We start from the raw sequence: 14,253 nt of genomic DNA, 5'->3' as shown, positions 1-14,253 counted from the left end.
GCTTAAATGTGGTTTTCTTTCTTGCCAGTTTAATATTTCTTCTTAGAAGCATACAGACACTTAAGTAAATTAGGTTGATAGCTGTTTAAAGTAGTCCAAAATAAGCCTTGCGTTTCTGGTGTTCCATTCATGTGCTCTTAAAGGTCCTTCACACACAGCAACGTATTTCTGCAACATTTTCTCTCCCATATCTCGAAAGTCTAGAACTTCAGTGTGTGCGCTACAATGATGTTCGCTGTTGGATCCAGCATCTGCATTTTGCAGTTGTGGTTTTCCTTTTCCAAAGAAACTCAGTCCCCAGTAACACATTTCTCCGCTGTACATCATAGCTAGTAGATGGGTATCACTGAATATACCTGCTCACGGAAAGGGAGAAAAAAATAGTTGGAATTGATACAGATTTTGGGTATGTACAGACACTTAGCACTGTAAGCTGAGACATATTTGGGGGTGCAGTAGACAAACCTATCAGTTTGAATTTGCGATATCTGCCAATATTAGCTCAGATTTCATTCTGCGTTTGAATTGCGGGTGCATTTTTATGCAAAAATTTGAACTTTTGTGCAGTTCCCAAATTGTAAGGAAAATGTTGGGCTTAGAAAAGATGGAAGTCAGTAGTGGATACAGTGAAATAAGGAGAGTCATGGAGCCATGAATGAAGATGAACGGAGACTGACAGTGGGTAAAACAATATTCTAATGTGGGAATGGCAATAAAATGTGTTCAAGAAGAAAATGTGTTCTTCTTGTTCACAAAGCCTGCTGTTTCCTTCTGGTAGCTCACTCATTGCTTTGCACATGAATAAACATAGAGAAAATAAGCATCAAATTCTGAGATCGTATTCTGCAGTCACAGCTTGTGACAATGTATTAAAAGATTTACCGCAGACTCTTCCACTTAAACCCCTGTTGCACTTGGTATGGCTTGGATCTGGAGGAGTGTTCCAATGGAGAGAATTATTTCAGCCCACAGACAACAACTTTCTCACACACATACACAGTAAAAGGGCTAAAATGAGAGCAGGGGAGCAAGGAAGTTATGCTCAACAGTCAGAAATTCTGTCTGCAAACGCTCCACTGAATGAAAGCAACCTTGTGGAAAGTTCTCTCACCAACACACTGTGTTGAGCCCCCCTCCTCAAGCCCATGTTGAGGGGATCAGTGTGCCGAAAATTACCAGTGTGATTTTTTCCAGTGTGTAGCACTGTTTTTACTATATTTAACACAGTGCCTCCCCCAAGCATTCAAAGGACTTCACAATACATTCTCTCAGTACACTAGCTACCACCTAATAAAGCAGGTCAATATTATACCCATTTTACCCATCTGGGAGTTGCCCAAAGGCAGTGTAAGTTCACTCAAAAGGAGATTTGACTCAGCTGCTGTTTAGACATAATTCTTACTACAGGGCCTTTTTCTTTAAAGAAAGTGATAAAGCTCAGATGGATAGAAAGCTATTACTACAGCCTCTTGCCAAAAATCTGCAACTTAAGCTGCTGTACCAGAAATAAACTTAATTTTTTTCCAGCTTGATAACTTGTTCTTTTATTGGGATGCTTTAACTCAAAAGGGGAATCCACCATAGCAACCATCAATTGGGGGTTGGCGTAACTCAGAAAAAGCTGAAAGCACAATTACACTGAAAGCACAATTACACTCAAACAGCTGAATCGATTATAAACATCGAAGGGAAACACAAAGTGTCCCTGTAAGCAGAAAAAGAAAAATGAAGAGCTACTTCATAAGAGATTCTCTGGTCTTATATTGAAGTGATTCTCTACCACAAACATCCGAAACATAAGTGAAGACAGTTCTCATATACACTATGTACAAAATAAAAGTCACTTAAACAAGCTTGACTCTAAGTCCGGATATTGTGTAGTTTACAAATAACTTAACTCAAAAGATGACAGACATCTAATTTGAGTCACAGCCTTAATTTTCCACCCTCTAACTTTCTAATCCAATGCTTCCTTTCCCCCATACAGTTTCTTTTACAGAGGAAAAGCCCAGAATATGTCTAATATTTACCTTCATGGAGCAGTCTAGCTGTGTCTGGATCCTGATATCCAAAGTCCTCAATGGGATTAACAGAACATCTAAAGCCAAGCATCTTCACCAAGTAATTGACTCCTTCACTAAGGAACTAAAGCAGAACAGAGACAAATTTAGGGCTACATTCAATGCAAGACTCCACAGTGGTCTTTTAAATGACTTTGGTGGCTGTTTTGATGCTTTCACAGGAAGTTTAAATCATATCAGTTAGGCAATTTTTTTTTAAAAAAAACACCAGACAGGTAGGAGGGGTGTGAAAGACTTATTTCTGAAACCCTAAAGGGCCCCTGTCAGTCTGAGCAGACAATACTAAACACTGTAGACCAACAGACTGATTCAGTAAAAGGCAGATTCATATGTGCAATTCTATTTGAGGTTTATGCTATTATGAAGACTCTGAAGGAATGACATGATCCTTACAGAAGCACATAATTTTATTACAGCGGCTATTAAGCAGAAGGGGTGTTTACCTTTTTAAAGATTTCCATCTTGCCCGTTAACCATTCTTTCCTTCCTTTAACTGTGTGACAGAACATGTAGAGCAAGGCTCCTCTTCTCCAGTAAAGGCATTCCAGTAATTCTACACCAAGCACAGTGAGCGGCTGAAACGTGACCCATATCAGTTAAATTATTTGGAAATCCAAAGGGGGAAAAATGCAAATACAAGCATTGTTTCACATTCAGAGACGTTTCCTGTTAGCACAGTGAACCACAATATATATTAGCATGATTTAAAGGAGTAAATAATAATGCTTTCAACAACAAGGTTTTTAAAAAACACTCAGCATACTGACAGATTCTGACTGAAGAGAGATAAAGCATGACGGTGCAGCTACACGTGTCAAAGGAAAAAACAGGTAGAATCAGAAAGCCACATTGGTGCAGTTGCTAATGTTGGATTACGATCTGGGGTCAAACCTGCCATGAAACTCACTGAGTCACTGCTGGCCAGTCATGGTCTTTCAGCCCTTAGCCTACTTCACAGGGTTGTTGTGAGGGTAAAATGGAGGAGGGGAAACCAATGTATGCTACTCTGATCAAGATATACTAAAATAAATTAGACATGTAACAATACTTCTGAGTAGATGTACAAGGAGGGCTCATCCACACAACGGCAAAGGTATCCCCCAATTTTCCCCCACCCCGTTTCTCATGTCTCTCATAGTGTTACACTCCTTTATCCTTTTCCAACCCTGAAAGGAGCTTTGCCAGCTTCAATACTACATTTCAAAGCAGGCAAGACTTTTTAAATGTTATTTTTGCAAGATAGTAATAAATGCCATTTTCCTGGTTCTTACAAATAATTACTTTAGAATGGGGGAACAACATCTCTGGAATTAGATAAAAAGATCACTTACAGTTCATTCCTAAGCAGATCCACTCAGAAAGCTACTCTACTCCATTGGGCTTGCTCCCAGAAAAGTGCCTTTAGGATCACACTAGGATCACACTACCTCTATGCTTTACAGGCTTCCACAAACAGGATCGCATAAACCCAGCAAGCAACAATCCCATATATTTACTAAATGTGGGAAGGCTACTCCATGTCTGACAAAAGGATTTTTGACTGTTGAAAGTTTACACCCTGAAAATCTTGTTGGTCTCAAAGGTGCTACTGGACTAAGATCTGATTACGAGTAGCTCTGGTTCAGTACTCACTTCATTCTCACTGCTTCCTTCAATCAAGGTTTCTGGCTCTGAAAGTACATGGATGAGTTCTTCCACTTTCTGTAACGATGAGACTTCCATGAAATCTTCATCTACAAGCTGGTTTTCCTCAAAGTAGGTGATATCCAGAATTGCCTACAAAAATATAAGTTTAACAAGTCTGAGACAACAAACCTGATATTGCCTTTTCATCCAAACTAGCAGTTTATAGTTTGCCACCGCTCCGAAATTGGGAGAAGGGGATGCATGAGCTCAGATGATTTATGAAACATCAAACCAAGCACAATTTTAAAATGATACAATTAAAAAAGTAGTTCAGGATTGTTTTCACGATCCCACTGACATAGTCTCAGAAAGATTAAGTCCTGAGACCAGGTGAGATCAGGCTATCCAGGCCAGGGCAAAAGCAGATCACACAGTGTAAATCAATGTAATCAATAAAACTAGGATTACAAATCTCCAAACAAAGTGTGTCAGGCATATGTTAAACAATTTAAAAAATGGTATACAGTAAGTAGAAGACAATGCAGGTGAGCAAATTAGCACATACAGCCAACAGATAATGCATACCGAACACTATATAGTCTCAATCTTTATAAAAAAACACATTCCTGAACTATTTGAGAACTGTACCTGTGGTCTACTATCAGTCAGTCAGTTTAAATGGATTCCATTAAACAGGGTAAGGGGACAGGTTCCCTTATGGATCAGAAAACTAGTTAAGCATAAAACAGAACAGAAAAAAACAGTTCAGAACAGAGGGAAGTCAGCAATGGGGCTCCAATTTGGGTGAGTGGGCAATAACATGGCTAATTTATTTATTGTAATAAATACATTTTAATTAATTAACTATATAAAATTTATTTCCCGTCCTACCCTTGTAGGGCTCAGGGCAGGTTACAACATATAAAATAAACAATCGATAAAAATAAACAACTAAGTTCTATTCAGGTAAGTATAATGTGATATACACTGCAAAAAGTTCTACCTAACTGTAAATATATATTTGATCAGATCTGAACTGGCTGAGACCAAGAGGCAAAAAGTCAGAGCCTTTTGTGGGTGGGCGGTGTATCAAATTTAAGTAATAAAATAAATAAATAAATAAATATCTTTAGACAGTAATGAATAGTTCAGTGTAAATATCAACTCAGTGCTCCAGCAGTACTAAAGAAGGGGAGCTCCTTGTTTGGGATTATTAATAAGGGGGCTACAAATAAAACAGCTAACATTGTAAGGCCCCTGTGTAGATCTTTGCTGTGGCCTTATTTGGAATATTTTGTTGTTCTGGTTTCCATGTCTTAAAAAGGAAGTTGCAGAGCTATAAGAAACAGAGAAGAGGGCAACCAAGATGATTAAGGGATTGAGCACTGTTCCTACGAGGAAAAGGTGAAGAGTCTGGGAATTCTCAGTCAAAAAAGATATGAAGACATGATAATTACAAAATTATGACACACGGGGTAGAGAAATGGATAGCTGATGTTTTCTCCCTCTCCCATCGAACAAGAATTTAAAGATATCCAATAAAGGCAACAGATTCAGGATGGACAAAAGGAATTATATCTTTACTCAATGATTACTTAAATTGTGGGATTCACTGACAGTGGATGAGCACAGATGGCTTCATGAAGGATATAGCTCCATCAGCAGTACTAGTCCCCATCTACAGAAGCTGCAAATCTCTGAATACTACATCAGAGGAAGACCTCAGCCTCTCTGTCCTGTTTGTTACCCTGGTCTAGATGAACCACTGGTCTAATTCAGTGTGGCTCTACTTACCGTTATGTTCTTAAGACTATCCACTCTTTGATACTCTTAGCAAATATAAAATGTTGTTCTTAATGCTGACAATTCAAACTCAGCATCCTTTTGCATTGGGCTATTTCCATTTACAGGGACTCAGACAATAGGCTTCCATAGTATGGCTCAGGTTTTGCCTAAAGTCTCCACTGCAGGAAGGATGTTTCTGCCTCCCCACATCTCCACTGCAGCCGGAAAGAAGACAACTTTGGATTTATATCCCACCTTTCTCTTCTGTAAGGAAACTCAATGTGGCTTACAAGCTCCTTTCCCTTCCTCTCCCCACACCAGACACCTTGTGAGGTAGGTGGGACTGAGAGAGTTCCGAAGAACTGTGACTAGCCAGGGGTCTGCAACCTGCGGCTCTCCAGATGTTCATGGACTACAAATCCCATCAGCCCCTGTCAGCATGGCCAATTGGCCATGCAGGCAGGGGCTGATGGGCATTGTAGTCCATGAACATCTGGAGAGCCGCAGGTTGCAGACCCCTGGACTAGCCTAAGGTCACCCAGCAGGAATGTAGGAGTGTGGAAACACATCTGGTTCACCAGATAAGCCTCTGCCACTTAGGTGAAGGAGTGGGGAATCAAACCCGGTTCTCCAGATTTGAATCCACCTGCTCTTAACCTCTACACCACGCTGGCTCCTCAATGAAAGGAACATTCCCCAAAGCTGCTCTTGGGGGACATAGGTATGAAAGGGGATTTGAGATATACTGGAGCTGGGGGAATCAGAAACCACCTCCCGTACTGTCCATGGAAATGACTGGTAGGTTCCAACCCCTTGCTGCAATTTGTGTTAGGCTGCCTTTGAACTGCGATCTAAGAAAGCTGACTCTGCATTATAGCATAATACCTGAGCATAAAGTTGCAAGAGGTTGGAAAACGTGCTGTTCTCTCCACCATCTTCAAATAGGTGCCTCAGATTTCCTAGAGTACCAGAAGCTTGCATTAAGAAAGGATCTGTTGATGAATAAAGGCAAAAAGACTTTGTTAAACCAGCAATATATAGGGCTAGATTGTTGGACTGGGATACAGGAGACACAGGTTCAAATCCCCACTCAGCATGGAAACTTGCTGGGGGACCTTGGTCTCTGTCTAAGGTACCTTGCTGAGTTGTTGTTCAAAGGAAAAATGGATCAGAGAAAAATGAGGTTGTAGCTGCTTTGGAGAGAAAATAAGAATATACAGTAAATATCTGAATAGAGAGAATCATATGAACATAATTGTGCAATCAATACTTTTTCAGGTTAGTGGCCTAAGATTTCAACAGCTGTAAGGTAAATAATACAAATGAACACATAAAGCTGCCATGCATTGTCGAAGGCTTTCACGGCCAGATTCAACTGGTTGTTGTGGGTTTTCCGGGCTGTGTGGCCGTGGTCTGGTAGATCTTGTTCTTAACATTTTGCCTGCATCTGTGGCTGGCATCTTCAGAGGTGTATCACAGAGGAAGTCTGTTACACACTGTGTCCAGTGGAAAAAAAACTGCTTTCCCCTGAATCACACCTGTCCATCAAGGTCATTATTATCTACTACCAGGATCTCAAGCACAAGAATTTCATATCACCTGCAACTTGATCCTTAACTGGAAATACTGGGGATTGAACTTGGGACTTTCTGCACACCAGCCAGTTGCTCCACTCCAAGCCACAAGCCCTCCCTAAATCTAGCTGTAGACTAAATATTCCCCCCTTGAAGTGTTTTATTCACAGCAGATACCATTATATATTTGTACAATCCTCTCCCCTCCAGGAGAATTACCAATGTTATTGCCAAATTGCTGTAGATAATAAAACATGCTTGATCCTTTACTTAGCAGCCGGTGAGAAAGTGGAGTAAGAGGTGAAATAGACAGCAGATCTTGAGGGTGGACGGTTCAGAAAAGGCAGAGGAATATCCTAATGGAATTTGGGCATAACAAGCATACACTATGGTGACAGTTAACTCACAGCAGGAAGGTGCAGTGTGTTTTGAGAGAAATCAGTAAGAGGAAATTGGAGTCAGAGCTAACAGGAAAAAGGATATAATGCAAGAATCAAACACAAACAAATCAGCTGTCTTTTACCAGAGTTGTATTGTTACTACTGGAATAGGATATAAACTCCAATGAAGGAAGTCACTTAAACAGAAAAAGATCTATTTTGGAGCATTACACAGGAGACCCAAACCTTTACCACTAATTTACTCACAGAACAGGAATGTCACCTGCAACAGAAAGCGGTATCGCACTGAAGAACTCCAAAATATATCACAAGGAACATAACAATTCCACATAACCAATTTGCAATGGAATCCTACTAAATTTAAAACTTGAACAGACATGCATTGAAGCATATTGTCACAAATTATTAAGTGGAAAATCCAGAGAAAATTCGTGAGTAGCGGGAGAGGAAATAAAGAGAACGCAACGGAGTATTGAAAGGGGAGGGTAGGATAGAAAGCAGGTAAATTCCAAAAAGTTAGCCCAGCCTTGAATTTGCACATCCTAACTCAGGGCCAAGAACTCCTACGGTTTACTCCCAGTGGATCAGGGAGAGACTGGGTTGGAGTTACCAACACAGGCACCCTTCTGTTCTGTGCCTTCCAAGCCTAAATTCTCTACAAGGGCTTAGAGGGTGAAAGTCTAATCCGCGTTAAATCTGTAGCTCGGTACACACATCACTTAAAGCACATATACTGCATTGAAATGCGGACCAAAAAAAATAATCACTTTAAAAATAACGCCATGGGCCGGCGCGTGAATAAACGCAGCACACATATCGTGCATTCGGCCAGATCCACGTTGAATGAAATGCGAGGATGACAGACGAAGAAAAATCATGGGCAACACGTGTAATGTAACGCGTGCCCGGGGCTCACCGAGACTAGGATGAACACAAAGGGTGGAAAGATGAATTCGTGCAGAATACTAGACAATGCACAACAACAAAGGAAACCTGGAGAACGCACCGCCCTTTCCCCTTACCATCAGAGCCCCCATCGGTGCGCAAACGGCACAATCTCGCCTCCAGCCCCGCCAGCCGCTGCTGCAAAACGCCAGCCCCTGCCATGGGGCACCCACTCTGCCACGGTGGGTGCCTGAGTCCACGTGATCGCTGGAGTCAGCCTTCTCACGTGACGGCCCCCCCCCCCGCGTGCTCAGGCCCTCCCCTGCGCATCACGCGAGGAGGACGAGCCGAGGGCAGGAAGGTTCCCTTTTAGGCGCAGAGCATTGGGTAGGCGCAAGGGGCGGAGCTGTGCTAGGCAAGCCTCACTGCGAACGAGACCTTTGTTAGAGGCAAGTTGCAATTCGCGTATCTTGGTTGCAAGCTGGGTTCTCAGGTTTGCCAACTGACAAGCACAGAACATGGGTGGCTTGCACATGTGCCTGTAAGAGATTGGAAGGCCTGCAATTAGCATGCCAAACGGATCACATGAACTGATGTTTAACTAAGTCCCCTTGTGCGCATGCAGAGTAATGCACTTTCAATCCACTTTCACAATTGTTTGCAAGCGGATTTTGCTATTCCGCACAGCTTCAAAGTGCATTGAAAGTGGATTGAAAGTGCACTATTATGCAGGTGCAGAAGGGGCCTTTAAGTTAAAAGTAACACATTACAGTCTGATCTTTTATGTGTTTGCTCGGGAGGAAGTCCCATTGTGTTCAATGTGGATAATTTCCAAGTATTTGTAAGGAGTCCCACGAATGATGGGACTGGGCGAAAGCCAACTCCAGATGATTTTAATCGGTGAAACCACCATGATGTTGTAAAGCAAGTCTTAGCCTATAAGTAGAGCCACAACAATCACTTATCCGGTGCTGCAGCGGTGGCAAGGTATAGGTCCTCATAGATCTTCATGATTTTTCCATCAGTTCACCCCAAAATCACCATCAAATTACATGTCATGTCTGTAGCCCCAGATCTGAACACAACAATCATGGATCCAATGTGTCGTGGCACCACAGTGGCAAAAAACGTCATTGCAAAGCATGGATCCTTGGGATTGTTGTTTCAGGCCACCCCAAATTCACCATCAGATCACAAGGCATGCCGCTAGCACAACAAGATCTGAACACAACAATTTCTCATCCAATGCTTCATGGCACCACAGTGACACAAAAACTTGGTGGCACTGCACGGATCCTCCTTGTTTGCATTGGGTCATCCCAAAATCACCATCAATCACACATCATAGTCACGAGTTGCATTTCAAAAATCAGAGATCCACAACTTTGTGGCGCCATAATAGAGCAAGAACAAGGTTTCGTACCATGGATCCTCATGGATCTTTTGGGGTTTTTTTTGCATTGGGTCAACCACAAATCACCATCAAATTGTTACCGCGCTGCTCAGGATAACACTTTCCGTTCCAGAGGTATCCCGCTCTTGGCAGCGCCCAGGAACCCAAGCAAGACCCGACAAGGCTTGGATAAATAAAAGTGATTTATTGAGATGCTGACCTAAGTGTCAGCACCTCCCTTCCGCACAAACACTGCGCTGCCTAGCAGCCTTGCAACCCCTTAAGTACACTTTCTCCCGTCGGGGCCCGGGAGACCCAAACACAGCCCACCACCCTTCCTTAACAAAATTCAAAACAACCAATCATTCATTTGCAACATGCAGGAACCAATCAGTGTCCGATAGGCATCCCCTTCTTCAAGTTTCCTCAAGGGCCAGAGCAGGGCAGGTAGGCGATGCCAAGTAATCCACTGGACGGGACACACAAAGAGTTTTCTCCAGGTTGTCCGGGGTCAGGAAGCAAAGAGCTGATGACGTGAGTCCCCTTATCCTGCCTGCTGACGCAGAGAGATTAGGCAGGGCAAAGGCGCTTGACCGAGGTTTCCCTTTGTCGCGTGCGTATCAGGAGACTTTTACACGTGAATGGGAAGGGTCCGGGTGGGGCAGAGATGGCTCTCTGCCTTGGGCCAAGGAGGTTCCATACAATCACAAATACAGGGAAACTTACAAATCCTATTTCTACCTAATACAAACCAGTTTCTACCTAAATAAATACAAAACGGAATAAATCCTCCAATCGTTTTAATTCAGACATAGTCCAGGAGCGGGATTCTCTCCTGGCTCCGCTATCAAAATCACAAATCATGTCCATGGCCGCAGTTTGCATCTCAAAAATCATGGATCCACAACATCTTGATGCCATAGTGGTGCAAAAACTTTGTTCTGATCCATGGATCCTTATAGATCTTTAAGATCTTGGTGTTCAGTCACCCCAAAATCACCATCAAATTACTTATCAAGTCTATGGCCCCAGGCTGCACCTCAAAAATCATGGATCTACGACTTCATGGTGGTGCCACAGTGCAAAAACAGTTATAAACCATGGATCTTTATGGATCCTTAAGATCTTGGTGTCAGGTCATCCCAAAATCACTATCAAATTGCATATCATGCCCATGGCCACGGCTTGCACCACAAAAATCACAGATCCATGACTTTATGGTACAGCAATAGTGCAAAAACATGGTTCTAAACCGTAGACTTTCATGGGTCCTCAGTTTTGTTGCATTGGGACACCCCAAAATCATCATCACATTGGACACAGTGTGCAACTGGACACTGAACACAGTGTGTAACAGACTTCTCTCTGTGATACACCTCTGAAGATGCTGGCCACAGATGCAGGTAAAACACTTGGAACAAGATCTACCAGACCACAGCCACACAGCCCGGAAAGCCCACAACAACCATCACATTGCTTTGCCACAATGTTTTTGCACCACTGTCTGCAGCTCTACAAAGCATTGGATGCGTGATTGTTTAAAAGCTCTGTTATCTGATGGTGATTTTGGGGTGGCCTAGTGCAAAAATCATGAGGATTCATGCTTTTCAACTACATATTTGTGTCACTGCAGTGTCACGAAGCACTGAATGAGTAGTTGTGGTAGTTCTGCCTATAGACTAAGACATGCTCCCCAGTAACATGGTGGTTTCATTTCATTCCAATGTAAAAATCATATGAATGCACAAGTTTCCATTTAAAATCATCTGGATGTGGCTTTTACCTAGGCCCTGTGACAACTTGCGTTGGATCACTATGCATGCTTTGATCACTTAAATCATAAGTCGCAGCTGACTCCAATGCAGAAAATAAGTGGTTATCTTAGCGGTTAGAAGCACAGTGTAAACCTTAAGGTTCATTGAAGTCAATGGGCTTAGAAGAAAGTAACTGATTAACTGCAATGCAACCCCAAAGTCCCATGCAAGTCTACTTGTAAATATGCTGCACTGTGTTTAAAGGGGCTTACTTCCAGGTTAAGCATGCGTAAGATTGCAGCTTGAACTGCAATGTCGTCTTAAAATTTGGATCTGGAACAGTTCTGTGACTGACAGGGATTTTGTTGGTGGTGCTGTACCACCAGGCTCCCACAAGGGAGCATCAATGTCTGCAGTAAATCCAGTGTTACTCAGAGGACAACAATATGGCTAAAGGAGAGAGCTTTGAATATAATTTTACTTGGGGCTGCCTCTCAGTGTTACAGTGTGTTGACCGTTGTCTTTTTTCAGCACTGCTATTATTGCAAAAAAGGGAGATATCCCTTCCCCAGCCTCCCACCCCAGCATGCCATATTTCCTTCCATTTAGCTTTGAGTCAAACCCTACTCTCCTCTTCAATTAATTAGCATGCATTACCCTGCTTATACAGAGAATTGGAATAAAAGTACGCAGGTTAAGATTTTAGAATCTAAAAAATCCTGTTCTCAAGGCATGAATAATTGGGACCATCCCAACTTTATTTGGTAGGTAGTGTTTTATTTGAAAACACTAAAATTCTGGACAATTTGGAAGGTTACCATGTCAGACTGCACAGGGAGGCCATTGAAATTCACAAACACCAAGACAACTTCAACAAGAAAGAAGAGACTCTGAAAATTAGCAAAGCTTGGCTAATAGTACTTAAAAATGGACTGATAACCCCACTCTCAATACAATGCACTCAACCACACCTTTGCATGGCAAGTTCCACCCAAACACAGCGGTCGTTTCCGCACGGGCGGAATATAGTGGCCTGGGGACTGTAAAAACGCCGTCCCCAGGCCGCCATTCGCACAGGGGGCGCAGCTGCATCGCAGCCGCGCCGCCCTCGCGCCACCCACCCGTCCCCACGCCGGCATTTTCCCAGAGCGCTAGGAAGCTCTCTTGTTGGGGAAATGACGGCTGGAAGCCGCTGCCGTGCGAACGTCTCCCCGGTTCTTTCTGCCAGTGGCGCCGTCTCCCCGGTTCTTTCTGGGACCGTCCGTGCGGACGGTCCCAGCGTCGAGTACGCCAACCTGGCATTTGTGCGGAAACGGCCTTACTGATTGGTCCCCCACCCTGGGACATGGACAATATATACCCCACTAAACTTTCCCTTCTCACTAGACACAATGTGAAACAGACTGTCCTCTGTGATACACCTCTGAAGATGCCAGCCACAGATGCAGGCAAAACATTAGGAACAAGATCTACCAGACCACGGCCACACAGCCCAGAAAACCCACCACAGCCAAAACCACGTTTATATCCCCGCATCTTCAGCTATATTTATTATTTACTTCATGTATACCCTGCCTTTCTCCCCAATGTGGACCTTTAGCAGCTTACATCATTCTCTTCCCCTTCAGTTTAGCCTTACAACAATCCTGTGAGTAGGCTTTCCAATCTCTAGGAGAGGCTTGGGGATTCCCCAAAATTACAACTGATCTCCTGACTGCAGAAATCAGTTCCTCAGGAAAAAAAATGGCTGCTTTGAAGGGTAGAGTCTTTGTGGAACCCACAAGGACTTGCAGGGACACAACAGTTGCTTAGGAATCCCAAAATGGCCAATAAGGGCATTCCTTTTTTAAACCCATAGGTGCTCCTTTTATTATTTAATATTAATATTATTCTATTATTTTTTAAGCCTCCAAATTAGGGGTACAGCCTCCAGGTGGGATCTGGGGAATCCCTTGGGATTACTGTAAAACTCCAGACAATACACATCAGTTCCCTGGGAGAAAATGGATGCTATTGAGGGCGGCCTCTACAGAATTGTACCCTGAAGGGGAGGTTGGGCGTGGATGAACAGCCAGGCTTTGGGGCAGGAAACAAAAGATTGGATCGGTATGATTGTACTGTAAGGGAAGCTAGCTTGGAAATGTTTTAGGGAAAGACATCACAATCAAAGTGGTTTCAAAAACAAGGCAAAAGGTTTTTGGAAAAGGGGCTTGGAAAGATTTATGGAGGAGAAGTCGATCTATGGCTACCAATCTTGATCCTCCTTGATCTCAGATTGCAAATGCCTTAGCAGACCAGGTGCTCAGGACAGGAGCAGCAGCAGCAGCAGAAGGCCATTGCTTTCACATCCTGCACGTGAGCTCCCAAAGGCATCTGGTGGGCCACTGCGAGTAGCAGAGTGCTGGACTAGATGGACTCTGGTCTGATCCAGCAGGCTACTTCTTATGTTCTTATGTTCCTGAACCAAATGGGGTGGCGGGAACGTGTGGAAGTCCAGGAAAAAATCGAGGCATTAGCAGGATGGAAACGTAAGCTACTTGTGCTGGTACTGATGGTAAGAACTGTACAATGGATAGAGTGTTTTGAGACAAAAGACCCAGCTTTGATACTTTCCACTAGAGCATCCAGTTGCAAGAGTCAGTCCAGGAGCATTCCCCATCTTCTTGGGGAAAGCCATCCCTTGACTAATGAATGAGTTTAAATGCTTGCTCAGTAGTGCAGTCCTAAGTGTAGCCCCATACTTAGGTTTGCCAA

At 43.1% G+C, this 14,253-nt stretch overlaps 1 protein-coding gene across 1 annotated transcript; it reads right to left on the bottom strand.

Moving 5' to 3' along the window:
* Positions 1 to 7: 7 nt before the first annotated feature.
* Positions 8 to 8,655, bottom strand: RIMOC1 (RAB7A interacting MON1-CCZ1 complex subunit 1). Its single transcript, XM_048504473.1, has 6 exons — positions 8,490 to 8,655; positions 6,378 to 6,484; positions 3,714 to 3,857; positions 2,525 to 2,656; positions 2,031 to 2,145; positions 8 to 356 (listed from the first exon to the last, which is right to left on the bottom strand). Exons 1-6 carry the CDS (start codon positions 8,572 to 8,574, stop codon positions 70 to 72), a joined length of 870 nt encoding a protein of 289 aa, XP_048360430.1. The 5' UTR covers positions 8,575 to 8,655; the 3' UTR covers positions 8 to 69.
* Between the last annotated feature and the right edge of the window lie 5,598 nt (positions 8,656 to 14,253).

Source organism: Sphaerodactylus townsendi, linkage group LG07 (genome assembly GCF_021028975.2).
Source record: "Sphaerodactylus townsendi isolate TG3544 linkage group LG07, MPM_Stown_v2.3, whole genome shotgun sequence".
NCBI lineage: Eukaryota > Metazoa > Chordata > Lepidosauria > Squamata > Sphaerodactylidae > Sphaerodactylus > Sphaerodactylus townsendi.
Note: the sequence above shows the minus strand (reverse complement) of the source record. Positions and strands in the feature narration are given on the sequence as shown.